Source organism: Pseudocercospora fijiensis (assembly GCF_000340215.1).
Source record: "Pseudocercospora fijiensis CIRAD86 unplaced genomic scaffold MYCFIscaffold_5, whole genome shotgun sequence".
Lineage (NCBI taxonomy): Eukaryota > Fungi > Ascomycota > Dothideomycetes > Mycosphaerellales > Mycosphaerellaceae > Pseudocercospora > Pseudocercospora fijiensis.
In genome coordinates this window covers 2,950,377-2,977,970 of record NW_006921536.1, presented here as the reverse complement: position 1 = coordinate 2,977,970, position 27,594 = coordinate 2,950,377, and the positions used below count along the sequence as shown (strand labels likewise).

The 27,594-nt window shown below is 45.8% G+C and overlaps 8 protein-coding genes and 1 non-coding gene across 9 annotated transcripts; 3 read left to right on the top strand and 6 right to left on the bottom strand.

The window, feature by feature from the left end:
* Positions 1-15,895: 15,895 nt before the first annotated feature.
* MYCFIDRAFT_175653 (uncharacterized protein) lies at positions 15,896-16,237 on the bottom strand (the record flags this gene model as incomplete). The annotated part of the gene is made up of 3 exons (XM_007929353.1): positions 15,896-16,150; positions 16,182-16,202; positions 16,229-16,237. The coding sequence occupies 3 exons, from the start codon at positions 16,235-16,237 to the stop codon at positions 15,896-15,898; spliced, it is 285 nt and encodes a 94-aa protein (XP_007927544.1).
* A 63-nt stretch (positions 16,238-16,300) lies between these two features.
* Positions 16,301-17,760, top strand: MYCFIDRAFT_137765 (uncharacterized protein; the record flags this gene model as incomplete). Its single annotated transcript, XM_007929352.1, has 2 exons — positions 16,301-16,390; positions 16,483-17,760. The coding sequence occupies 2 exons, from the start codon at positions 16,301-16,303 to the stop codon at positions 17,758-17,760; spliced, it is 1,368 nt and encodes a 455-aa protein (XP_007927543.1).
* Positions 17,761-17,877: 117 nt separating this feature from the next.
* MYCFIDRAFT_29490 (uncharacterized protein) lies at positions 17,878-19,512 on the bottom strand (the record flags this gene model as incomplete). The annotated part of the gene is made up of 1 exon (XM_007928733.1): positions 17,878-19,512. One exon carries the CDS (start codon positions 19,510-19,512, stop codon positions 17,878-17,880), a length of 1,635 nt encoding a protein of 544 aa, XP_007926924.1.
* A 372-nt stretch (positions 19,513-19,884) lies between these two features.
* Positions 19,885-21,295, top strand: MYCFIDRAFT_215581 (uncharacterized protein; the record flags this gene model as incomplete). The annotated part of the gene is made up of 3 exons (XM_007929351.1): positions 19,885-19,913; positions 20,187-20,764; positions 20,844-21,295. The coding sequence occupies 3 exons, from the start codon at positions 19,885-19,887 to the stop codon at positions 21,293-21,295; spliced, it is 1,059 nt and encodes a 352-aa protein (XP_007927542.1).
* A 216-nt stretch (positions 21,296-21,511) lies between these two features.
* MYCFIDRAFT_t47 lies at positions 21,512-21,582 on the bottom strand. Its single transcript has one exon. It is a non-coding gene; the product is annotated as a tRNA-His (tRNA).
* A 184-nt stretch (positions 21,583-21,766) lies between these two features.
* On the bottom strand, positions 21,767-23,172 carry MYCFIDRAFT_30146 (uncharacterized protein; the record flags this gene model as incomplete). Its single annotated transcript, XM_007928744.1, has 2 exons — positions 21,767-23,045; positions 23,102-23,172. 2 exons carry the CDS (start codon positions 23,170-23,172, stop codon positions 21,767-21,769), a joined length of 1,350 nt encoding a protein of 449 aa, XP_007926935.1.
* Positions 23,173-23,636: 464 nt separating this feature from the next.
* On the top strand, positions 23,637-24,526 carry MYCFIDRAFT_138827 (uncharacterized protein; the record flags this gene model as incomplete). The annotated part of the gene is made up of 4 exons (XM_007929350.1): positions 23,637-23,826; positions 23,930-24,234; positions 24,286-24,400; positions 24,462-24,526. 4 exons carry the CDS (start codon positions 23,637-23,639, stop codon positions 24,524-24,526), a joined length of 675 nt encoding a protein of 224 aa, XP_007927541.1.
* A 58-nt stretch (positions 24,527-24,584) lies between these two features.
* On the bottom strand, positions 24,585-25,636 carry MYCFIDRAFT_77606 (uncharacterized protein; the record flags this gene model as incomplete). Its single annotated transcript, XM_007928940.1, has 2 exons — positions 24,585-25,490; positions 25,550-25,636. The coding sequence occupies 2 exons, from the start codon at positions 25,634-25,636 to the stop codon at positions 24,585-24,587; spliced, it is 993 nt and encodes a 330-aa protein (XP_007927131.1).
* A 211-nt stretch (positions 25,637-25,847) lies between these two features.
* On the bottom strand, positions 25,848-26,664 carry MYCFIDRAFT_211543 (uncharacterized protein). The gene has a single exon (XM_007929349.1). The coding sequence runs from the start codon at positions 26,641-26,643 to the stop codon at positions 25,894-25,896; it is 750 nt and encodes a 249-aa protein (XP_007927540.1). The 5' UTR covers positions 26,644-26,664; the 3' UTR covers positions 25,848-25,893.
* Positions 26,665-27,594: the final 930 nt, after the last annotated feature.

Here is a 27,594-nt window from a genome sequence, read left to right as displayed (position 1 = left end):
GAGGCTATACGTAATTAGCATGTAACTAGGCTAAGTAAAGCTAGGGTCTTAGTGCCTTAGGTAGGGCTTAGCGCTTAGTAATAGGCTAACTTGCCTGCCTTCCTCCCTCTCCTTCTAGCTCCTTATCGAATACTACTTGTACCTACTACTATCCTATCTACCTGCTAATATACCCTTTTTATATAGTATTCGATCTACCCTTTAAGGGTAGCAGCTAGATAGTCCTTATTTCAAGCTTTTAGCGGTATAGCTACGAACAAGACTAATCTAACTATATTACGCCTAAAGAACGGGACCTATACGTACTACTCTATCGAAACAACCGTACTAATTATTAAGCAAGGCCTTCTATACGGCCTATTACACTAAGTTAAGCATACTAGGCCGATATCTACTAATTCCGCTATATCCGCATCTTAGGGGCTAACGATACATTATTAGTGTCGCCCCTTATAATAGCCGGTTTATTACGAAACAACAACCGCGGCGCCGCTAGCAGCGCTAGCAATAACAATACTAGTAGCACAGTGCCTACTAAAGTGCCTACTAAAGCACCTACTAAAGTGCCTCCTACTGAAGAGCCTGCTAGAGGGCCTGCTGAAAAAGAACCTGTAATTCTAGGTAACGACCTAGAGTTGCCTATTAACGATATTCTTAACAACATTGTTAATCGACGATATAGCTAGCTAGCCTTTAGCCCTTAACTAGTAGGGAGACTTCAAGAAGCTACTTAAAATAGGCTTACTGCCCTACGTTAAGAACAATAGCTAAAGGATAATCTCCTCGAGATTCGCCGCCTATAGGAAGCCCTAATAACTACTACTAGACTAGAACTAGTAGTAGGACCTTCCGTACAAAAGAAGGATGCTAAGCTTAAGGACTATACTATATTCGATAGCTCTAGTCGAAAGTAGTATAACGACTACATTCGTAACTATAAGCTTAACTAGCGCAATAACTAAGAGCGCTACTAGACGACTATTCCTTAGTCGTATACGCTATATAGTATATTAATAGCGACCTAAAGCGTATATAGGATAACTATTTCGACTCTCTTAACGATTAGACTACTGTTTAATAGTAGGACTATAAGACTATTATACTAAATATTCTTAGCAACCCTATATTACGCTAGTAGCACGCCTAAGACTAATACCTACGTACTAAACAAAAGGCCGATTAAACCTCTCGATCCTTCGAGGCCTATCTAAAGACCCTTAAGGACGATTTGCTACCTAAGACCGACTCTATCTAGATATCTAAGATACGACCTAAACTAAGGTAGGAACTAGTCCTTAAATTAGACCGCCGCCGTATGTTCGAACAAGCCAATCTTACACGCATTTAATTTATAGTCGAAGTAGAAACAGCTAAACGAGCTGTCTAGCTTTAGTAACGACTAGAATCGAGGATCCGACTAGCTAGTACTAACCGTAGCAACCGTAGCCGCGGAGGAAACTAAGGTTCCTACTAGGACAACAATACTAACAATAGGAATAGTAACGATCGTAGAAGAGGCCGTAGCCGGCGGCTATATAGAGGAGGCCGCGATAGGGGCCGTAGAAGGGGCTCGTATCCCTATAATGCTAACCGCTCGACTAATAATAGTAGCAATAATAGCTATAGTAATAATCTCCCGACCGGATTGAAGTGCTTTAACTGTAATAGCACTAGCTATCTACTAGGCTAATGCGACAAACCTAAGGACTAGGCCCGAATCGACCGTACTACCGCTAAGTACCGTAAGCACCTTTTAGCCGCTAATACTACCCCTATCGGTCCTTCGAAAAAAGAATAAGCGCCGCACTAACTATTAGCCTTATATAGCGTAAGACTATCGATATTGTACTAGCTATAACACGCTCCTACCTTATATAGGATACGAAGGGTACTAACTATTAAACTAAGGTTATACTAGATCTAGGAAATTCAGTTAGTGCCCTTATTAGCTATCGCCTAGCTAAGCAATTAGACCTTCGACAACTGCCTAGGACTAACCTACTAACCCTTGCTTAGTTTAATAACGCTCGGCACTTAACCTATAGGGCCTACTATATTCCTATAGTTCTAAAGGACGACCTCGGAAATGAACGCCTACTAGACTTTACTGCCTACGTAGTAGATATAGACAACCTATATAGGGGAGCTACTATTGTTATTAGCAACCCTGTTCTTAAGTACTATACTATAGTTATAGACTTAGGAAGTCAACAATAGCGATTTAGAATCGCTAGGAGAGAGGACATTAAATATATCGACATTAGCGAGTGTCCTAATAATATTAGGGTCCTATTTATTAGCAACCTTATACTAGCCTCCGCCTTAGCTAATCTAACTGCCGATCTACTCGGTAGTAATAACGATGAACCTGTACCCCCTAATAGTATAGACCCTAATTAGCTTGCTCGTATACTAGAGCCTATCCGAGAGACCTATATTAATGTATTTAAACACTACCTAGTATCGACATTGCCTATGTTTAAGGAGACGGATTATAAGATTGATATTATAGAGGGCAAAGAGGTCCCTTTTAGCCCCCTCTACAACCTTAGTAAACGAGAGCTTGCTATATTACGTAAGTACCTAGAGGAAAACCTAGCTAATAGTCGCATTCGGTATAGTAACAGCCCTACTAGCGCCCCTATCCTATTCGTACTAAAGAAGGATAGTAGCCTACGCCTATATGTTAATTATCGTAGGCTTAACGCTGTTACTATTAAAGACCGCTGTCTACTCCCGCTTATTAATAAGACCCTCGACCGCCTTTCTAGTGCCTACTACTATACTATATTAGACATTAAGGACGCGTATTACCGCATCTGTATCCGTAAGGGCGATAAATAGAAGACAGCCTTCCGCACTCGCTATAGCTATTTCGAGTACTTAGTTATACTATTTAGGCTAGCTAATGCCCCTACTACATTCTAGTCCTATATTAATCGGGCCCTATTAGGCCTACTAGACTACCTCTGTATAGTTTACCTAGATAACATCCTAGTCTACACACACTTACCTAACATTACGGAGTACTAGGCTATAGTCCGTAAGGTACTCGATCGCCTACGAGCTTATAGACTATATTGCAAGCCTTCTAAATACACCTTTACTACTAAGGAGGTAGCCTTCCTTAGTTTTATCGTATTAACTAATAGTGTTAAGGCTAATCCTAATCGGATTAAAACAATTACTAAATAGCCTGTTCCTACGTCTATTAAGGAGCTTTAATCGTTCCTCGGCTTCGCTAATTTCTACCGCCGTTTTATTAAGGGCTATTCGAGGCATGTAATACTATTAACTAAGCTTACTAAAACTAAGGCTAACCCGACTAGAGAGTTCAAATAGACTAATAGAGCATAAGCCGCTTTTAACGGTCTAAAGCGACGCTTTACTAAAGTCCCCTTGTTATACTATTTCGTACTAAATAAGCAGATCCGAATTGAGACTAACGCTTTACAGTTCGCTATATCGGCTATTATATCCTAGCAATCAGATAATAACTATTACTAGCACCCGATTGCCTTCTTCTCGCGGAAGATAATTAATACTAAGCGTCGCTACGAGACCTACGAGCAAGAGCTCTTAGCTATTATCGAGGCCTTTAAGCATTAGAGGCACTACCTCGATAGGGCCTAATATACGATATAGGTCTATATAGACTATAACAACCTCCGTAGAATTACGAAGGTTACTAGAGTTATAGGTCGATAGGCTAGATAGGCCGTCTACCTCGCTAGGTTTGATTTTAATATATTATATCGGCTAGGCGTAAGCAACCCTACTAATAGCCTATCGAGGCGACCTAATTACGACAGCGAGACCTAACATATTAATTCTTTGTTTCTAACCCTGCAGTATAAGATTGCTATAGCCCGTATTGTTAATAAGCAAGCGTAGGATAAGCGGCTTACCGGACTCCGCGACGGCTTAAAGCATATTAATACTCTTACTATATTAATAGTGCGTATTAAGGTAAGGGCTAAGGATACAGACAGGAGAAGTTATAATAACTCCCTAGTCGATATCGCTATATATAGTAATAGCGATTAAAGCACTAATGTAGTTAATCCGGCTGCTAGTGCTATTAGATATATATAATGCGTACCTCGTTTAATAGCGAGGGTGCTATTAAATAACCTTGCAAATAGGGATAGTTAATCGTTTATAGATAAGCTATTACGGGCTTAGCAGAGGGACGCCTTTACTACTAAATATATCGATAAGCTTATAAGTAGGCGAAAGACTCGATCTAGCAAGAGTAACAATTAGTCGATCGATAATAAAGGTTATTTAAAGTTTAAGGGTAGATACTATGTCCCCGCTAAACATTCGATCCGATAAGAACTTCTTAAGCGACACTATAATAGTAAGCTTGCTAGTTACTATAGTATAGAGAGGTCGTACGAGCTACTATCGCGTATATACTACTAGCTAAATAGTAAGCGGGATATAAAGGAATACGTTAACACGTGTGCCGTATACTAACGTATTAAGGCACTAAAGCATTAGCCTTTTAGCGAATTGTCCTCTTTACTAATCCCTTATAAGCTATTTGCAGAGCTTATAATAGACTTTATTATAGGCCTTCCGCCTACTAAGCGTAGAGGTAGCAAGGACGTATATAATGCTATCCTTCTTATAGTAGATCGATTTACTAAAGGCGCTCGATATATCCCGGCGCGTAAGGATTAGACTACTATTAATATAGTAGAGGCGCTATAGACTAACATCTTCTATACCTATTAGGGAACCCCTAAGGGGATAGTCTCCGATAGGGGCTCGACATTTATATCGTACTATTAGAGCGAAATATGCCTATAGCTAAGACTAAAGCATCGGCTATTAACAGCCTTCTATTTACAGACTAACGGTTAAACAGAGAGACAGAATGCTACCCTATAGCAGTACCTACGTAGTTATATTAACGAGAACCCTAACGACTAGGTCAACCTCCTATAACTAGCTAAATTCGTATATAATAATAGTGTCTACTTATTAACTAAGGTGTCGCTATATATAGCTATAATAGGCTAGAACGCTGCTATACTACAAGATCCCCTATCGCTCGAGGCCGAGCGTAAGGAAAGGGAAGCGGGTTAACCTAAGACACTAGTAGCAATAGAACGTGTCTAGAAGATGCGAGAAATCTATACTAAGATAGCTAAGAAGCTAATAAAGGCTTAAGAGTATTAAAAGACCTATTATAACAAGCATTATACGCTAATAACCTTTAAGCAAGGCGATATAGTTATGCTTAGTACTAAGAACCTCCGCATCCGCAAACACCTATTACCTAATAGCAAAACAAGGCCTAAGCTCGCACTAAGATATATTAGCCTATTCCGCATTCGAGAGGCTAAGGGTATATAGGCCTACTAGTTATAGCTTCTACCCTATTACACTATCTATAACACCTTCTATATATCCCTCCTTAAACTATACTACTAGCGCGAAGGCGATAAAGCGCCTACTAAGTTAGAAGAAGTCTTAGCTAATAGTAAAGAGCTGTAGTCTATAGAACGTATCCTATATTATCGGACTAGGAAAGGCAAGAAGGAGTACCTATTAAGATAGCAAGGCTATTTACCTAAATAGGACTCGTAGGAAGCTAAAGGTTCCTTTAAGGACATAACCGAGTTATTAGATAAGTATTAGACTAGCGTAAAGAACAAGAAGAAGGCTAAAAGCTTATAATATTACTATTAAGGCCTAGGACAATACTACCCCCGGGGTGCTATTAGCTAACTAATTAGAGGCCGGCAAACTAGGACAATAGACTATACTAGGCGCGCTATAACGCGTCGACTATTCGCTACTCTTTTAGGGAACTACCTCTTTATTAGCGCACCCTATAAGACCCTCCTCTTAGCGCCCTCTTATTCTATCGAGATCTCGAGGCCTAGGCGGTCGGCGGGGATAGCGCGCGCAGATAGTAATAATAATAATAACGACAGCGCGGCCGGCGCGGCTATATTAGTAACAGTATTGCGGAGTATATTGTTAGTTAAAGGAGAAGATTAGAAGCGAGGTAAAGTTAGCGCTAAGACGACTAGCGCTACTATTATTAATATTACTTGCTATTGTCGCTACGCCTATAGGTACGACCTTACCTATACTACGAGCTAGAGCGCATTATACCGGTCAAGTTAAAGGAATAGCTATATTAAAGGTTTAATTAAAACTTTAAGGCCGAGTTAAAACTTTAAGCCGCTTAAAAGATTAAGTAGACTAATAGACTAACTAACTAAGGGCAAAACTATAGAGCTAAGCTAGCCGGGGTCGATCTTGCGGACAATAGGTTACTCCTCGATCTATCTAACCCTTTAAGCGAGGCGAACCTCTACTACTGCACTTATAATAGCCTTTACCTATAGAAACTAGACGAGCTATGTTTTTTAAAAGATAAGATAAGATTAACAATTAAAGGCTACTAAACCTAACTAATTAGGGCTAGCGAAACTACGAACAATAATAGCCCTCGTAATAACAAGAACAAACCCTCGGAAGCGGACAACCCTCGGAAGCGGACATAGCTAGGTCTTTTAAGAGTAGACGTAAAGAACTCGGTACGACATTACTTAGAGCGGAGGCAGTGCTACAATACCCCGTATACCTACCTATTATAGTAGGGAAGGTGCGCTCGTATTATAATTAGTCGATAGTCCTTAATTCTTATAGCCTTATATCCCTTTACTTTATTATATATAAGGATAGCGCAGTTAGAGTTAGACATTGTACTACACTAGAGGTAAGGTTTGATATAGTTATACAACTAGGTAGTTAAGTGTTCAATTTAGCGCGGGCTAAGCAGCTTATTAGACTTGCTAAGTTAGCGGCAATAGAGGTCGTAGGATATAGACAGGCTACGAGGGCGCGGCCTTTAGAAGGGAAGCGTATATTAGGGCTAAAGAGGCTGTACGTAATTGGCATGTAACTAGGCTAAGTAAAGCTAGGGTCTTAGTGCCTTAGGTAGGGCTTAGCGCTTAGTAATAGGCTAACTTGCCTACCTTCCTCCCTCTCCTCCTAGCTCCTTATCGAATACTACTTGTACCTACTACTACCCTATCTACCTACTAATATACCTGTTAGGACCAAAGAGGTTACACGTGATTGGCATGTAACCGGGCTCGAGTGAAGCTAGGGTCTCGATGCCTTAGGCAGGGCTTAGCGCTTAGCGTTAGGCTAACTTGCCTGCCTTCCTCCCTCTCCTCTTAGATCTCTATCGAATACTACACTGATTTACTACTACCCTATCTACCTGCTAATATACCCTTCTTATACAGTATTCGATCCACCCTTTAAGGGTAGCAGCTAGATAGTCCTTATTTCAAGCTTTTAGCGGTATAGCTACGAAAACTATCGATTTGACTATATTGCGCCCGAAGAACGGGACCTACACGTACCATTCTATCGAAACAACCGTACCAATTATCAAGCAAGGCCTTCTATACGGCCTATTACACTAAGTTAAGCATACCAAGCCGATATCTACTAATTCCGCCACATCCGCATCTTAGGGGCTAATAATATATCATTAGTGTCGCCCTTTACAATAGCCGGTTCATTACGAAACAACAACCGTGCTACCGCTAGCAGCGCCGGCAACGACAACGCTAGCAGCACAGTGCCTGCTAAAGCGCCTCCTGCTAAAGTGCCTACTAAAGTGCCTCCTACTAAGGTGCCTGCTAAAGAACCTGCTACTAGGCCTGCCGAAGAACCTGTAGTTCTAGGTAACGACCTAGAGTTGCCTGTTAACGATATACTTAACAACATTGTCAATCGACGATATAGCTAACTAGCCTTTAGCCCCTAGCTAGTAGCGAGACTTTAAGAAGCTACCTAAAACAGGCTTACTGCCTTGCGTTAAGAACAATAGCTAAAGGATAATCTCCTCGAGATTCGCCGCCTATAGGAAGCCTTGACAACTACTGCTAGACCAGAACTAATAGTAGGACCTTCCTCGCTACCTATCTAGAAGAAGGATGCCAAACTTAAGGACTGTACCGTGTTTAATAGCTCTAGCCGCAAGCAGTACAATAATCACATACGTAATTGTAAGTTGAACTAGCGTAATGTATTAAGGGCGCTACTAGACGACTATTCCTTAGTCGTATACGCTATGTAGTACATTAATGGCGACCTAAAACGTATATAGGATGACTATTTTGATTCCCTTTACGACTAGGCCGCTGTTTAATAGCAGGATTACAAGACTATTATGCTAAACACCCTTAGCAACCCTATATTGCGCTAGCAGCACGCCTAAGACTAATACCTACGTGCTAAGCAAAAGGCCGACCAAACCTCTCGATCCTTCGAGGCCTATCTAAAGACCCTTAAGGACGATTTGCTACCTAAGACCGACTCCATCTAGATATCTAAGATACGACCTAAACTAAGATAGGAACTAGTCCTTAAATTGGACCGCCGCCGTATGTTCGAACAGGCCAATCTTATACGCATTCAATTCATAGTTAAAGTGGAGACTATAGAGCGTGTAGTACAGCTATAGTAACGGTTGGAATCCAAGATACGACTATCTACCAACCGTAGCCGCGGTGGAAACTAAGGAGGTACTCCCTAAACTAATACTGCTAATAATGGAAACAGTAACGACTAACGTAGAAGAGGCAGGGGCCGATACCGCGGTAGAAACCCCTAGCGAGGAAGAGGACAAGGAAGGGGCTCATTTCTATATACCCCTAATCGTTTATCCAATTCTAGCACTAATTCGAGCGGACCTAGCGGTGCCCTAACTAGATACAAGTGCTTCAATTGTAACAGCACCACTCATTTACTAGGCTAATGTAATAGGCCTCGAGACTAGGCCCGAGTCGATCGTGCTGCCGCTAAGCACCGAAAGTACCTTTCAGCAGCTAACGCTACCCCTATAGGCCAACCTTCGAAAAAAGAATAAGCGCCGCACCAACTATTAGCCTTATACGGCGTAAAACCATCGACATTGTACTAGCTATTATACGTACCTGCCTCGTATCGGACACGCATAGGACCAACTATAAGACTAAGGTTACACTAGATCTAGGAAATTCAGTTAGTGCCCTCATCAGCTATCGCCTAGCTAAGCAATTAGACCTTCGACAACTGCCTAGGACTAACCTGCCAACCCTTGCTTAGTTTAATGACGCTCGGCACTTGACCTACGGAGCCTACTATGTCTATATAGCCCTAAGAGACGACCTCGGTAATGAGCGCCTACTGAACTTTACTGCCTACGTAGTAGACATAGACAGCCTCCTATCTAAGATTGTTATTGGTAACCCTGTTCTTAAGTACTATACTGTAGTTATAGACTTAGGTAGTCAATAATGGCGATTTAGAATCGCTAGGAAAGAGGACATTAAACACATCGATATTAGCGAGTGTCCTAATAATATTAGGGTCCTGTTTATTAGCAACCTAACTCCCGCCTCCGCTAATCCAACTGCCGACCTACTCGGTAGTAATAACGATGAACCAGTGCCCCCTAATAGCATAGATCCTAAACAGCTTGAGCGTATACTAGAACCTATTCGAGAGACCTATATTGATGTGTTTAAACACTACTTAGCATCGACATTGCCTATATTCAAAGAGACGGATTATAAGATTAATATTATAGAGGGCAAAGAGGTCCCTTTTAGACCCCTCTACAACCTTAGTGAACGAGAGCTTACTATATTGCGTAAGTACCTAGAGGAAAACCTGGCTAATAGCCGGATACGGTATAGTAATAGCCCTGCTAGTGCCCCCATCCTATTCGTACTAAAGAAGGATAGTAGCCTACGCCTCTATGTCGATTATCGTAGGCTTAATGCTGTTACTATTAAAGATCGATATCTACTTCCTCTTATTAATAAGACCCTCGATCGCCTTTCTAGTACCTACTACTATACTATATTAGACATTAAGGACGCCTATTACCGCATTCGTATTCGTAAGGGCGATAAATAGAAGACAGCCTTTCGCACTCGCTATAGCCATTTCGAGTACTTAGTTATACCATTTAGGCTAGCTAATGCCCCTGCTACATTTTAGTCCTATATTAATCGGGCCCTGTTAGGCCTATTAGATTACCTCTATGTGGTTTACCTAGATGACATCCTAGTTTACACACACTCTCCTAATATTGCGGAACACTAGGCTGCAGTCCGTAAGGTGCTCGATCGCCTACGAGCCTATAGACTGTATTACAAGCCTTCTAAATGCACCTTTGCTACTAAAGAGGTGTTATTCCTTAGCTTCCTCATTTCAACCGAGGGTGTTAAGGCTAATCCTGATCGGATCAAAACCATCACTAAATGGCCTGTTCCTACGTCTATTAAGGAGCTTTAATCGTTCCTCGGTTTTGCTAATTTCTACCGCCGCTTTATTAAGGGCTATTTACGGCATATAATGCCCCTAACTGAGCTTACTAAAACTAAGGCCAACCTAACTAGAGAGTTCAAATAGACTGATAGAGTATAAGCCGCTTTTGACGGTTTGAAGAAGCGATTCACTAAAGTCCCCTTATTACACTACTTCGTACTAAGTAAACTAATTCGCATTAAGACTAACGCTTTACAGTTTGCTATATTAGCTATTATGTCACAACAATCGGACAAGGACCATCATTAGCACCCGATTGCCTTCTTCTTAAGGAAAATAATCGATGCTAAGCGTCGCTACGAGACTTACGAGCAAGAGCTCCTAGCTATTGTCGAGGCCTTTAAGCACTAGAGGCACTATCTCGATAGTGCACAGTACACTATTTAGGTCTATACGGACTATAACAACCTCCGTAGAATTACGAAGGTTACTAGGGTTATAGGTCGATAGGCTAGATAGGCCGTCTACCTCGCCGGGTTCGATTTTAATGTATTATATCGGCCAGGCGTAAGTAACCCTGCTAATAGCCTATCGAGGCGGCCTAATTACAATAGCGAGACCTAGTATATCAATTCTTTGTTTCCAACCCTGCAGTATAAGATTGCTATAGCCCGTATTGTTAATAAGCAAGCGCAGGATAAGCGGCTTACCGGACTCCGCGACGGCTTAAAGCATGTTAATGCTCTTGCTATATTAACAGTGCGTATTAAGGCAAGGGCTAAAGACACAGACAGGAGAAGTTATAATAACTCCCTAGTCGACATCGCAATATATAGTAATAGCGATAGTACTAATGCAGTTAATCCGGCTACTAGTGCCATTGGATGCATACAATGCGTACCTCGTTTAATAGCGAGGGTGCTGTTAAATAACCTTATAAATAGGGATAGTCAATCGTTTATAGATGAGCTGTTACGTGCTTAGTAGAGGGACGCCTTTGCTGCGGCTCGTATAGATTAGCTTGTAAGTAGGCGAAAGACTCGATCTAGTAAGAGTAACAATTAGTCGATCGACGACAAAGGTTACTTAAGGTTCAAGGGTAGATACTATGTCCCCGCTAAACAATCGATTAGACAAGAACTTCTTAAGCGACACTATAATAGTAAGCTTGCCGGTCACTATAGTATAGAGAGGTCGCACGAGTTACTATCGCGTATATACTACTAGCTAAATAGTAAGCGGGACATAAAGGACTACGTAAACACGTGTGCCGTATGTTAACGAGTTAAAGCACTAAAGCACTTACTATTTGGCGAGTTGTCTTCACTCCCTATTCCAAAGAAGCTATTTGCTAAGCTTACAATGGATTTCATTACAGGCCTCCCGCCTGCTAAGCGTAGGGGCAGTAAGGATGTGTATAATGCTATCCTAGTTGTCGTAGATCGGTTTACTAAGGGCGCTCGTTATATTCCTACCCGAAAGGATTAGACGGCTATTAACCTAGCTAAGTCGCTATAGAGCAACATCTTCTATAGCTATTAGGGAACCCCTAAGGGGATAGTCTCCGATCGAGGCCCGACATTCACATCTCACTATTAGAGTGAGATTTGCCTGCAGCTGAGACTTAAGCATCGCCTGTCTATAGCATTCCATCTATAAACAGATAGTTAGACCGAAAGGCAGAATGCTACGCTGTAGCAGTACCTGCGTAGCTACATTAATAAGAACCCTAATAACTAGGTCAACCTCCTATAACTAGCCGAATTCGTGTATAATAACAGTGTCTACTTATCTACTAAGGTGTCACCTTACTTCGCTATAATAGGAAGCAACCCTGCGCTGCTATAAGACCCCCTGTCGCTCGAGGCCGAGCGCAAGGAAAGGGAAGCGCGTTAAGTACTAACACCTAAGACGCTAGCGGCTATTAAGAGGGTTTAAAAGATGCGAGAAATTCACGCCATAATAGCTAACAAACTAGTAAAGGCCTAGGCATATTAGAAGGCCTACTATAACAAACACTACACGCTAATGACCTTTAAGCAAGGCGATATAGTTATGCTAAGCACTAAGAACCTCCGTATCCGCAAACACCTATCACCTAATAGCAAAATAAGGCCCAAGCTTGCACCTAGATACATTAGCCCATTCCGAATCCGAGAACCGAAGGGCAATGGCTAGGCCTACCAGTTATAGCTCCTACTATACTACACTATCTATAACACCTTCTACATCTCCCTCCTCAAACTATACTACTACCGCGGAGACTCTGATAAAGAAGCCCCTACTAAACATGAAGACATACTAGCGGATAGTGAGGAACTGTAGTCTATAGAACGTATTCTAAAGCACCGGACTAGGTAAGGCAAGAAGGAGTACCTATTAAGATAGCAAGGCTATTTACCTAAATAGGACTCATAGGAGGCTAAAGACTCGTTTGAGGATATAACTAAGTTGTTAGATAAGTATTGGACTAGCGTAAAGAACACGAAGAAGGCTAAGAGCTTATAGTGCCTATAATGTTACTACTAAGCCTAGGACAGTGCTACCCCCGGGGTGCTATTAGCTAACTAATTAGAGGTAAGCAATTGTTAGCAACAAAGGATAATAAGACTACACTATTATAGAATCCACCTCTTCACTAGCGCACCCTATAAGACCCTTCTCTTAGCGCCCCTCTTGTTCCTTTATTCTATCGAGGCCCTAAGGCCTAAGCGATCGATAGGGGCGTACGCGCGTACGAATAACGGTAATAAAGACGATAGCGTCGCGCTACGAGCTAGCGAAGGACGGCGCGGCCGGCGCGGCTATATTGGTAATAGTATTGCGGAGTGTGTTGCTATTTGAGAAAGGAAGGACACCGCTATATTAGTAACGGTATTGCCGAGTTATTGTTAGTTAAAGGAGGTGAAGTTGGCGCTAAGACGACTAGCGCTACTATTGTTAACATTACTTGCTATTGTCGCTGCGTCTGTAGACACAACCTTACCTATACTACGAGCCTAAGGCGCCTTAATCAAAACTTTGATTAAAACTTTAATCAAAACTTTAATCAAAACTTTGAGCCGCTCAAAAGATTGAGCGACTAATAGACTAACTAACTAAGGGCAAAACTATAGAGCTAAGCTAGCCGGGGTCGATCTTGCGGACAATAGGTTACTCCTCGATCTTTCCGACCCTTTAAGCGAGGCGAACCTCTACTACTACACTTATAATAGCCTTTACCTATAGAAACTAGACGAGCTGTGTTTTTTGAAAAGATATGATTAGCTAACACTTAAAGGCTGCTAAACCTAACTAATTGGGGCTAGCGAAACTACGAACAGTAATAGTCCTCGTAATAACAAGAACAACCCTCGGAATAGACAAACCCTTAGAGCGGACATTTCTAGGTCTTTTAGAGTAGACGCAAAGAACTCGGAACGACATTACTTAGAGCGGAGGTAGGGCTGCAATACCTCGTACGTCCACCTGTTACAGCAGGGAAGACGCGCTCGTATTGTAATTAGTCGATAGCCCTTAATTCTTGTAGCTTTATATCCCTTTACTTTATTGTATATAAGGATAGCGCAGTTAGAGTTGTACATTGTATTGTTCGGAGGTGAGGTTTAACATAGTTACATAATCGGTGGTTGTGCGTTTAATTCAGCGCGGACTGAGCGTCTTATTAGACCTGCTAAGTTAGTAGTAACGGAGATTGAGATTGGAACAAAGACCGGCTACGAGGGCGCGGCCTTTAGAAGGGAAGCGTATATTAGGACCAAAGAGGTTACACGTAATTGGTATGTAACCGGGCTCGAGTGAAGCTAGGGTCTCGATGCCTCAGGCAGGGCTTAGCGCTTGGCGTTAGGCCAACTTGCCTGCCTTCCTCCCTCTCCTCTTAGATCTCTATCGAATACTACACTAATTCACTACCACCCTATCTACCTGCTAATATACCCTTCTTACAATACCCTTCTTACAGTTAGTAACGGTATTGCCGAGTTGTTATTAGTTAAAGAAGGAAACTAGAAGAAGGTAAAGTTAGCGCTAAGACGACTAGCGCCGCTATTATTAATATTACCTGCTATTGCTACTACACTTACGAAGACAACCTTACCTATACTACGGCCTAAGGCCGGAAGCGCGCTATACTAATTAAGTTAAAAGAATAGCTATATTAAAAGTTTAATTAAAACTTTAATTAAAACTTTAAGCTGCTTAAAAGATTAAGCGACTAATAGACTAGCTAACTAAGGGCAAAACTATAGAGCTAAGCTAGCCGGGGTCGATCTTGCGGATAATAGGTTACTCCTCGATCTGTCTAATTCTTTAAGCGAGGCGAACCTCTACTACTATACTTATAATAGCCTTTACTTATAGAAACTAGACAAGCTGTGTTTTTTTAAAAGATAAGATAAGATTAACAATTAAAGGCTACTAAACCTAACTAATTAGGGCTAGCGAGACTACGATAGTAAATAATAGCCCTCGTAATAATAAGAACAACCCTCGGAAGCGGACATTTCTAGGTCTTTTAAGAGTAGACGCAAAGAACTCGGTACGATATTACTTAGAACGGAGGTAGGGCTATAATACCTCGTACGTCTACCTATTATAGTAGGGAAGACGCACTCGTATTATAATTAGTCGAAGGCCCTTAATTCTTATAGATATATATTACTTTATAGTTTATTATATATAGGGATAGCGTAGTTAGAAGTATATATTATATTGTATTAGAGGTAAGGTTTGACATAGTTATATAATTAGGTAGTTAAGCGTTTAATTTAGCGCGGGCTAAGTAGCTTATTAGATTTGCTAAGTTAGTAGTAATAGGGGTCGAGATTAGAATATAGGTAGGCTATAAGGGCGCGGCCTTTAGAAGGGAAGCGTATATTAGGGCTAAAGAGGCTATACGTAATTAGTATATAACTAGGCCGAGTAAAGCTAGGGTCTTAATACCTTAGGTAGGGCTTAGCGCTTAGCGTTAGGCTAACTCTCCTACCTTCCTCCCTCTCCTCCTAGATCCTTATCGAATACTACTCGTACCTACTACTACTCTATCTACCTACTAATATACCCTTCTTATAGCCCTAGCCTAATATAGGGGGTTGCTTATAAGTTATTCTATATCGAATTCCGGAAGAAGGGGTTATACTAGTTTAGTAGGCTTAGTCGAATATAGATTAGTAAGGACCTAGGTCTTATATCTAGTTAGGTATATCTTAGTTTACTTAAACTGTCGATCCTAATTATTAGGTCCTCGAAGGATAATAAGCTTACTCCTACCGAGGCGACTAGCTAATAAGAGGGCTATTAAGGATATACTAAATTCAAAACGATTATAAAGGCTTATAGAAGCTTAAATAGTTATTATTTATAGTGCCGTTAAGACTGTCGATTATTAAAGGTCTCGTAGAATAGAAAATTCTTTCCTACTATAGAAGTCTCTAATACTACGGATTAAATCCGGGCTTATAACTATTACGTATAGCGTAGTAGATTACTTACGTAATACTATATTGCCGGCGGTTGAATTGGCTTCGTTGATTGCCTATGTTCTATCTCTTCTATAGTCTAAAATACAGTATAGAAAATTCTTTAAGCCAAGAAGTCACGTGCCTGTTATGTGACTGAGCTGACGCGTCACAGGGTTGCGGGGTGATGCTGGCGTGCCGTGGCCAAACTCGCCAATCGCCATCGCCATTGCCATCGCCATCGCCATATTGACGCAGGTCTGTCGATCTCTCACGATGGCGCGAGCTTGTTCACGTCTCGTTCGCTGCGCTGCGCTGCGCTGGCGAGCAGAGGCACAGAGGAGAGGACACTTTGCAGTTTGTGATGAGAGACCTCGGCGAACCAATTTCTGCTTATCTTGTGCCGGCTGGCGAGGGAAACACTCTTAAGTCATCTCCAGAGCCCTGCTGCGCGTGAAATTGCAGCGGACGTGTTTCATTGCTGCTACTGCTACTTTCCCGAGTCGACGTCTCCTGGCCGAACGAGAGTTACACGCAGCAGCATGGCGGCCGAAGCTCATCCAGCGGACGTGTCGCCACAGCTACGCAAGAAGGTCTTGCGAGTGCTGGTGATATCCCTTGTGCTCGATCTGGTAAGTCCACTATCTCCGCTCCGCTGCAAGCGAGCCGTGGCAGGGCAGGGCAGGGCAGCTGTGCAAGCTCGTGGTAGACTGACAAGTCGCAGATATCCTTCACCTTCATCCTGCCGCTCTTCCCAAAGCTACTCGAGTTCTACCGCGCCATCGAAGTCAAATCCGATTCCACCGCCCTCTCGCAAGTCCTCTACGCGCTGAACGCATACAAGAACAGCTTCAAGAAGCCTATAAGCGATCGATATGACATTGTTCTCCTGGGAGGAGCGCTCGGCTCGCTCTTCTCATTGTGTCAAGCGATAGCCTCGCCATTCATTGGAACGCTGTCGGACAAGTATGGCAGGAGAACAGCTCTGCTCTGGTCGATGCTTGGCAACATTGCCTCCGTTGCGCTGTGGTGCGCAGCAACAGACTTCAGGACATTCCTCGCAAGCCGCATAGTGGGAGGCCTGAGCGAAGGCAATGTGCAGCTTGCCCTCGCCATAGCTACGGACATTAGCACCGAAGAAACTCGTGGCAAGACTATGGCTCTGGTTGGCGCATGCTTCTCAATCGCTTTCACGTTCGGTCCAGCTCTGGGCGCCTACCTTTCTACCATCACCACTGTCGCCGCCAACCCGTTCGCCACCGCCGCCGGTGTATCACTCGCTTTGATCGTAACCGAGACCCTCTACCTCTATTTCTCGCTCCCGGAGACGCATCCCTCCCGACAGCCAAAGCAGAATGGCGTGGCACTAAAGAACAACAATGCGATCGAGAAGAAGGAGAGGACGAACTCGCACACCCTGCTGAATCTGACCCACTTCACCTTTATCCTCTTCTTCTCGGGAATGGAGTTCTCTCTGCCATTCATGACTTACGAGCTATTCGCGTACGGCAGCAAGGAGACCGGTCGTCTGCTAGGCTTCATTGGACTGGTAGCTTCGATTCTCCAAGGAGGCGTGACCCGGCGGATGCACCCACTTCGCGTGGTACAATTGGGCGTTGTGGCCTGCGCCATTGGCTTCTTTGCCCTTTCAAAGATCACGACTGAGCGCGGACTGTACTTCGCCGCGGCCATGCTCGCGGTGACAAGCAGTACTGTTGTCACGGGATTGAACAGCTTGAGCAGCTTTGAAGCAAGCGCGGATGAAAGAGGCGAGAAACTAGGACACCACAGGAGCTTTGGACAAGTCGGAAGAGCTCTTGGACCTTTGATCTTCTGCTCGCTGTACTGGTGGGCAGGCCGAGATCTTGCCTATCTCATCGGTGGTTCAGGCATGGTTGCTGTATGCGGACTTGTCTTTGGAGGGCTGAAGCCGCCAAAAGGGCTGGTCGTCAAGACCAAGAAAGCAACGGCCACAAACGGCAGCATCAAGAAAGCAGCCTAGAGGAAGCAGATCGAGGTATCCTGTCCAGATCGAGGTATCCTGTACAGATCTTTGTATAAGCTGTCGATATGTGTATAGTCGCTCAAAAGTCATCATGCCAGACTCGTTACGCCACGCTCAGAACGCAAGACCGCTATTCCACCAATGCTCTCCTTGATGCCAAAATATGAGCCCATGCCAAAGATCCCAACATCTATCATCTGCCGCTCCAAAGCCCAATGCGCGCAGAGGACTGAAAGCAAGTGGTTCATACAGCCACACACCACCCTTCGCGAAATCATCCACCAGCAAAGGCGCAGTCCAATACATCCAAACAATCGTGACCAAGAAATTCGTCATCTGTCGTATCCCCTTCGGCATCTGATCCGTGACACCCGCATTTTTCAATTTCTTCGCCACGAACATCTGTCCCACAACCCCAACCGTCTGCCACTGAAAAAACATAAAAGGTCCCAACCCCGGCCTCGTATTCCCGAGCTGCGTAAAACTCCCACACGCATGCAAAAATCCCGAGAAAAAGAACGCAATCCCCAGCCCCAAAATTTTCCCCTTCTCGCTCCGTTTCGGAATTTTGAAAATTTCTCGAACTCGAGTCGAAGGGGCTTCGAATGAGAATCTGAACATTTGATGCCAGAAATTTCCCCACCAGCCGGAAAGGCCTTGGTCGAATATGGGGGAGAAAAGGGCTCCGAATGCGTCCGGGGGGTTCATCCATGGTTCGCTTCGGAGACCTAGGATTTTGCTGGGGCCGAGGATTTCGACGAAGAGGAGGGGGCCGAGGCGGAAGATTTGGTGGAGGGAGAAGTGGATTCCGAACAGGGAGAGGAGGAGGCGGTAGGATTTTAGGATTGTTGGGCTGAGGCTGGGAGGCAGGGGTTGGAGGTGAGGAAAGAGCCAGGCGGGTGGTGGGGCGTCCATGTAGCCCCAGAAGTAGGCGTCGTGGTGCATGAGGCACTTGATGGTGTCGAGGGCCATGGCGCCGAGTGTTAGGCGGATTATAGTGTCTTTGAGAAGAGCTGTGCGGTCGGTGAAGCGTCGGATGCCGGTGCGAGAGATGGTCATTGTTTCGTTGCTTGTGCTCGGGCGAGCTAGCTTGTTATTGCCGTGGAGTTCGAGTTCTGCATAGTCTGGCAGTGGGGGAATGCCGTTTGTTTCGAAAGACCAGCCTACGCCTCGGAAGCTGCAGAAGACGTCTGCGATCCAGTCTAGACGTTTGATAGAAAAGCTTTCTGGGTATGACTGCCAAATCAACGAGCCTGGTTTTCGTGAAACCCCTCCCGTAGAAGAAGATCCAGTCTTGATCATTCCATTTTCATGAATTCTGGTTGCTGATCCATTGGAAGCGTTCTTGCTGGCAGTGTTGGTCTCATGCGCGTCTGCTCGCTCAATCCTTTTGAAATCGGTCTGGCAATCATTGAAGAAGATGATGGCGCCCGTCCACAGAGTACCCCATGACTGCACCAGTCCTACTCCATACGCTGCCGCGGCGCTCCTAGCCTTGTGATTGAGAATGCTCCATGCCGAGAAGGCACACAGAAATCCGAAGAGTGGGAAGCGAAGGGCTTGGAGAATCCGAGACCGGCGGTGATCAATCAGGAGGTATACAAGTACTACAGCCGCTCCTACCGTGGCCCATGGGTAGAGGAAAGGCACATACTCTCCAGAGTCGATCAAGTCCTGGTATCGCTGGTCGTAGAATGCTTTGACTGATCGAGCGGACGTGACTCCGGGCTTCAGTTCCGGTAGACCCATGGTGTGGTTATTTCGAAGTGGCCAGGGTCGTGCAGAATCGAGCGGCTTTGTCTTTCATCTTTACTCTCAAAATCTGCCTTCTGAACGTGAGATGATGATATGGAAACCTTGAAATTGGGGCTCCAAACATACTACAGCAGCACGTCGCGTCAATGACGCGGTTGAAGTGGTCACTGGAGCATCCAAATCTTCGGCGAAAAGTCGGCAAGCTCTGACCCAAGTCACCCAACCTGAGGCAAGAACTTTCCACGCGCGGCTCTGTTTGCAAATCTGCGACTAGACTAGGACGTGCGAGCCACCAACAAGACAACTCGCTGTAGGCCATCTCGTCGCATTGCAAGACAGAGTCGTATCCGAGCGCCATCAGCCAAGATGGTGAACATCACGGACAAGATCAAGGAGTAAGGAAGAGACGGATTCGGTCGAGTGCTGTGGCTGATCGTGCCGGCAGGATTGAGGATGAGATGAAAAGGACGCAGAGTACTGATGCCCATTGACGACGGTGAAGCGACGCAAGCTAACCTGTCGAAGAGAACAAGGCTACTGGTACGTTCCTCACGCTTTCAGGTTCGAAACATGCTGAGAACCATCAGAATACCATCTCGGTTTGCTCAAGGGGTATGCATTGACATAGCAACATGTTCTCACGAATCTCAAAGACTAATCTCATACAGAAAACTTGCTCGTCTGCGTGCTCAACTTCTCGAACCTGGTCCCGGAGCTGGTGGCGCTGCCGGAACTGGTTTCGATGTGTCCAAATCTGGTGATGCTCGAATAGCACTGGTCGGATTTCCATCTGTCGGCAAGTCAACGTTCTTGTCGAAGGTCACGAAAACGAAGTCTGAAGTTGCCGCGTACGCCTTCACGACACTCACAGCCATCCCTGGTGTGATGGAATATGGTGGTGCGGAAATCCAAATTCTGGATCTGCCTGGTATTATTGAAGGTGCTTCGGAAGGGAAAGGCAGAGGTCGACAGGTCATCTCAGCAGCGAAGACGAGCGATATGGTTATGATGATTCTTGACGCTACGAAGCGCGCCGAGCAGCGATCTCTGCTTGAAGCCGAACTGGAAGCTGTTGGGATCCGACTCAATCAGGATCCTCCCAACATCTACCTCAAGCCGAAGAAGGCTGGCGGCATGAAGATTACTTTCCAGTCACCGCCGAAGTACCTGGACGAGAAGATGCTGTACAACATTCTGCGAGATTACAAGATCCTCAATTGCGAAGTGCTTGTGCGAGACGAAAATGGTAAGTGGCCACCTACGAGCAGACTAGATCTCGGCATGATCAACTAATGCTATGCCTATGCCATACTAACAAGTCCCAGCTACAATCGACCAATTCATCGATGTCATCATGAAGGACCACAGAACATATATCAAATGCCTCTACGTGTACAACAAAATCGATGCCATCAGCTTAGAGCATCTCGACAAACTAGCACGAGAGCCACACACAGCAGTCATGAGCTGCGAGCTGGATCTTGGCATTCAAGATGTCGTGGACAGGGCGTGGGAGGAACTGAGGCTCATCCGAATTTATACGAAACGGAAAGGTGTCGACCCAGTATTCGATGAAGCACTCATCGTCCGGAACAACAGCACAATCGAAGACGTGTGCGACGCCATCCACAGGACTCTGAAGGAGAGCTTCAAGTATGCGCTGGTATGGGGAGCAAGCGCGCGGCATATACCTCAGCGTGTCGGGCTTCAGCATCCTGTGGCGGACGAGGATGTTGTTAGCATTGTCGGTACGAAGAGTGGATTAGCGGCCAAGTAGGCAGCGTGAAAGCCTAGAGATCTCATATCAAGCTTCAAAAATATGACTCGCACAGCCCAAGACTTCGCACAAACTGCGTCAATATTGCCGGGGGCCTGGTCAACGAGCAAAAGGAACGCTGAACTGAAAACTGCGTTGCAACTGCAAAAATATTGGAAGTCTCTTGGCGGCACCCGCTGCAACATTGTTAGCATTTGAAGATGTAACAGACAGCGAAGAGGACATACGAATCGAACCGAGGTCTGCTCGGCCACAACGAGCTGTACTGACCACTATACTATGCCACCGTTGCGTGGTTTAATTGGTTGAGGGCTGGGAGGTCCTGCTAATACATAGCTGTTAAGTCAAAAGTTTTCACAGGGATGTGAGAAGTGAACCAGCTTTCACGCTTCTACCCCGCCACAGACGACAAATTGGAATTGAGCTGGTGGCTGGGACCGCTTTCGAATCTCTCGCTTGGCCTCTATTCTACTACATTTTGGATCTTGCCGGTTTATTCTGCCCAAAGTTCTTGACAGCCGCTTCCTCCGCCCAATCACTCACATACAACGGCAGCTCCGTCTCCAGCAACATGATCGCAAGACCATCATCCATAACCTTTTTCGGCTTCAGATCCTCATTCGTAGCCTTCTGGAATTCCTCCTCATTCGCACCATGAGTCACATTACCCCCATTAAGCCCAGCACCGAAAGGAAAGAATTCGTTCTTCTGACTCGCAGAATTCAGAGGATGCTTCGGATCTTGCGCGTTGATGATCGGAGCATAGAATTCTGACATGGTGTTTCGGTGATAATACGGCAGCCATAGTGTATCCTCCGACACCATCCAGCGAGGGGGAATTAGTGCGAAATCGACGACTGCAGTCCCAGGTTCCTTTCCATGCGCAGGAGCTGTTAAAATCACGTATAGTGATGGATCGTGCTCGTCGAAGAGCACATTACCGAGGACATTGAAGCGGGCCAAATCGTATTTGTAAGGATAATTGGTCCCATGCCAAGCGGCAACGTCGAAAGGGGTATGATCCTGTTTGCACTGCCATAATCGACCACCCATTCTTGACTTGATGGTCCATTCGCCGCCACCACTAGCTTGAGCAACATCGCCTTTGACCTGGCCTTCGAAGAACGCCGTCGGAATTTGGAAGTCTCGGACATTCGCCAGTCCCGTCGATCCCACGATTCCAAGATCTGGTAATTTAAAATGCCCTTGGAAAAGCTCGCAGACGTAGCCTCGTGCCGGACCATTCGGAAGTGTGACCCGATGTCGAACCCCTCTGGGAATCACTGCGATTTCATTCTGTCGCACCAGAAGTTTTCCCATTTCTGTTTGGATGTCCAGAGTACCAGCTTGCGGAATTATCAGAATCTCTCCATCGAGAGAAGAGAAAGCTTGACGCTCTTCCATCGACTTGTCGATCGCGAAGACCCAGATCGCAAGACCTTGCTTTTGAGTCGGATCGCCATTCCGAGCGAGTAGCTGCTGCTTCGTCCAGTTTGAATCTGCGTCTGCTTGGAATGTTGGCCACATATAAGAGTTCGGAGAGATATTGGAAGGCACTGGGGGTTTTTCTTCGAGTGGCACGAACTCGCTATGTTCTAACGAGGATGTCACTCGATAGAGCCATGTCTGCAAGTTTTGTTCTCGCGGAGCTGTGAATGATGTTCCGGATATGCGTTCCGTTCTCAAACCAAACGGTGGCTTCTGAGGGCTGTTGTTCACCAGAGGATTTGCTCCTGGTATGGCCTCGGATCTGTTCTTCATTTTAGTATTCGTTTGAGCGAAGTTTAGTGATACGTAAGCGCTGACGAGTGGTAGCTACCAAAGCCGTTGAGGTAGGTGTATTTCTCCTTGACATGAAAGTCTGTCATCGGAGCCATGATGCTGCTACATAAGTCTTTGGCTGTTTTGTGTGCGGTATTCAACTTCTTGGGCTACATCAGGCCGAGCTGACAGGCGTGATATAAGAGCGTTATAGGTGGTTGCTAATCGGCTATGGACGCTGACATACAGCATGGCTGTCAGCGTACAAAGGATCATACCCTAAACAGTCGAACGAATGTGAGACTGTAAAAGAAAGCGACCGCACCTTTCGTTGGTTGCAGCTTCGGTGCGCCAGCCGAGGGCCCCTCCACAATGGTCAAGGATTTGATTCTGAGGGGTCAAGCTCGTGGTCGAGCCGATGCAATTGCTAGAAGAACAGCCGATACTTTCACGGTAAGTGTCAAAGAGCGGAGAAGAGATCCGCGGCCGATAAACATAAAGAAGAGGAATAAAGTACAGATCGTCCATATCGCTACTGACTGTTTTGGTGCAAGCCTGAAAGTATCCTTCGACCGTAGCAATGAATCCGACATCGAATGCTCCGGTCACACAAATCATACATCTCCGCTTACCTGACAAGACCGAAAAGCCGATCTTCGAGCATCAAAGATGGAACGAGGTGCTAGAAAGCATTGAGAACGCGCCAGGTTTCTTGAGAGTCTACTGGGGCCAATCCCTCGAGCATCCGGAACATGTTGAAATCCACATTGGTAGGTCAGAAGCTTATATAAGTGAAGGCGTGAGAACCCTCGGCCTTGTTTGTTTGTGATAATAAAGATCGGGTTCGGGCTGAGACAGATCGTTTTACATTAGTCCGCGAGACGCTGCAGCAACACCATGACTTTCTCAAGTCAAAGGAATATCGGCGAGTCCGGTTTCTGATCGAGACGATGGTCGGCGATGCTCAAGTCCCGGTGATAAGACATGCTCAGATGATAGACTGGACGCCAAAATCTCGGGCGTTGGCTCGAGGCGCTCCGTTTACTGGTACGGCGATATACTTGAAGACGACCGATGCTTGGGATGAAGGTGCTTGGCCATTATGGACTCACATCGTCCGATACATTGACGGCTGCCTCGGGTGCAGTGGAGGTCCTCTGCTTGAGCCCGTTGAGACTGTTCCTGGGCCACGAGATCAGTTGATCAAGAAGAAAGCGCCGAGCCAGAAGTTCGAAAGGTGCTACGTCGTTTATGTTGGGTGGGCGACGACCGAGCAGCACCACGCTTACCATCATACCAAGCACTTCGCTGAACACGCCGTGATTCTGAGGTGTGGTAATAAAGGTACGTCGCACGGCAGATACTCGCTCGCTGTGAACGAGCTGGTGTACTGACCAAGGCCCAGGTTTCGCTGAGTACGGCCACATCGTATTCCAAGGCTCGCGAGAAAAAGCTTCATCAAAGCTGTAAAACCCCTGAATTCTCTAACCATGGTCTCTATTGTAGTCAGTTCTAGACTTATACCGCCTCAACTTATCGCGACGATCGGCTTCCAATCCCCATTCCTCAAATTCGAGAAATCTCTTCCCTTAGCAAGCACGTAGAGTATCGTCAGATACGGCACTGCTACTCCCAACTCACCTGCCTTTCTGACAGCATTCCCCAAGATCGCCTCGACCTCGATGTGCCTTCCACACTTGATATCAGTCAACATGCTCGGCTCCTTGCCTCCCGTCTCTATACGTCCAATATGGCGGGAAAGCTGATACTCGATTTCGTCTTCCGTGACAGCATCAGGATAACCCGCAGCGGCAGCAAGCCTGCCGACTTCCCTCATGACCTCTCTCACCATAGAAATAGCATATGATGAAGAACGCAGAAGGTTGCCATCATCGCACATGCTGAGCGCAGTCATGGGATTCAAGGAAGCGTTGACGCAAAGCTTGATCCAGCGCCGTGCCTGGACATCATCATGGACCGGAGCTTTGGCACCAAAGGCAGTGAACATGTCCGAAAAGCGTTGCGTCTGAGCCTTGGCTTCCGCAGATGCTTTGGCCGGAAAAGTTCCAATTTCGAACTGCTCGAGTAGAGTTCCATGCTCGACGACTCCCGGCTCAACTTGGGTCGTGGGTAGATAGACGACACCAGAAATGATCACGTTGTTGGGAAACTTGGTGGCGTAGTCCTCTTCGATCAGAATCCCATTCTGAGCCAGCACAATTGCCGTCTTCCCTGGCGTGACCGCATCGGCAATAAGCTCTGCTGTGCCTGAGAAAGCTTTCGAGGCCACTAAGATGTAGTCGAAAGGTCCAAAATTTTGAGCAGCTTCGTGGCATGTTGCTACCACGTTGGGCTTTGATCGTACGTGGCCCCATTTCGCCGACCGCATCAATATGCCGTTCTCCTTGACCGCAGCATAATTTGTTCGACAGACCTGCGTGCTGTCCTGTCAGCCAGAATCGTGTCGACACGCTTGCAGCCAAGAAATCGTACCGCGGTTACATTGGCGCCTCCCTTTTCCAGGATCACGGCATAGACACAGCCGACACCACCTGCGCCGAAGACCAGAATATTGGACATGGTGAAGGCTTTCTCTGGTTAACATCTTCCTTCCACTTCGCTCCTTCGATTTCGGGCAACATTGAAGCCCCGGTCTCGGCTTGCGCGGCCGAATGCCGTGAGACATTTCTCTCTTGCAATCTCATTATCTGCGTACCGGGAAAAGGCCCTGGGAATTGCAACAAGCGAGAGAAAAAAAAAACAGAAAAGGATGGCAGTAGACAAGTTCAGGCAATCGCGGGAGATTTGAATAGCAATACGACCAGACATCTCATCCATCAACTACTCTCCGCCGCCCTCATAATCGCCTCAGCAGTCTCCGTCGGCATACTCCAAAACGGACTATGACCAGCCTCCAAAGTCTCCGTCCGAATATCAAACCCCTTCCCAAACTCCTCCACCATCATATGCTGAATGTGCAACGGAATCGCATTGTCCTTGGTGCAATAGATATACGTACTCGGCACATGTTTCCAGCCCGCATACGTCACAACCGTATGAGCAGTCTGATACGAATGTGGCTTGAGAGACGCAGCAGCGGATTTCTGATCCTCGGGTGACATATCGTTGTAGAAGACATGTGCAGGATTGTCGGGAAAGTATTCCATCTGATCGTCAGAGATGATGAACCAGGGAAGATTGTTGCCGCCGAAAGCGCCGATTTGGGATTTGCCGTCCGGGATGATGAAGGATGTACAGTAGACGATGTGAGATACGCCGCCTGGTTGAGCTTGCGATGAGCGTGTTTTGATGTCGAGGCCTTCGACGGCTTGGGTCGTTGGTACGCCGCCGTAGGAATGAACGACCAGGACCACCTTCTGACCGGCTTCGGATGCTGTGATGATGTGTTTGCGAATGACTTCGACGTCGGGCCAGAAGCTTTTCAAATGTTCTTTTGGCCCTATAGATGGGAGGTCGACAAGATCTGTCTTGTATCCAGCTTGTTCGACCAGTTTGGCGACTTTCTCCCAAGAAGAAGCAGGATGCCAAGCTCCAGGAATAAAAATGATTGTCGTGTTCTCGGCCATCTTCTCACTGTCAGTCAAGCCTGAGCTGATCTATATCGAAATTGTGCAGCTGCTTGGTCCTCTTATTAATACTACTTATCTCTCTGCTCGCTAATATAGTTCCGCTCGCCAAAGAGGGGTCAAGAACCGGTCCGGGACCAACTGTATGATATGCTTCCAAGTCCAATCTTGCAGAAGCAATAGCAATCGATACTGGTTCGATTCTTCTCGAGCCGATTGGTCGTGCCATTTAATCCCGTCACCATTTAACCTTTCCCAGCAGATAGAGCACAATCACTGTAATTAGGCCAAAGATTATCGTGAACCCCGTGACCAACGCGCACACCAAACGCGCATACTCTTCCATAAAGTAATCATACATTTTGCGCAATTTGGACTTGGGTTTCGGAGCCGGCTGAGAACACTCCCATCCCTCCGTAATCCCATAGTCTGAATTAGGTGGTTGATTCTCCTTCGCGATTCGTGCGGAAGCAGTACCGTCGCCCAACTCGATGTCGACCAGATCACTGTTATCGGTGGCAGTAATAAGCTGCCCATCGCAAACTCGCGCAGAATGGTTTGGATGCATCCGGCTAGGCGCTACTTCCACTCTCTTGTAACGGGCGTCCGGACCTCGAACCCACAGAAAGCGCCCAGTTTGAGCCAGATCAGTCGCCATGGTACGAGGTGTGTGAGGTGGACGACGAACTTTGCGAGGCGGGCGATGGCCTATGATGGGACGTTTGGGTCGTGGATAGCCTTGGGCGGCGCGCGAGACATCGTAATGGTGGTCCGGTGTGTGATTGCGCTCGTGTTGATTTCTGGAATTGCGCCAATTGTCGGCAGAATGGTTGCCAGACATGTTGATGATTGGGAAGGCCTGCGTCTGATGGGAGAGTACTGTGTGCAAAAGCAGGTGAAAGATTTTTCCTAAGTCCTCGTGGAGCTGGTAAGCAGTATTGAAAAGCATCT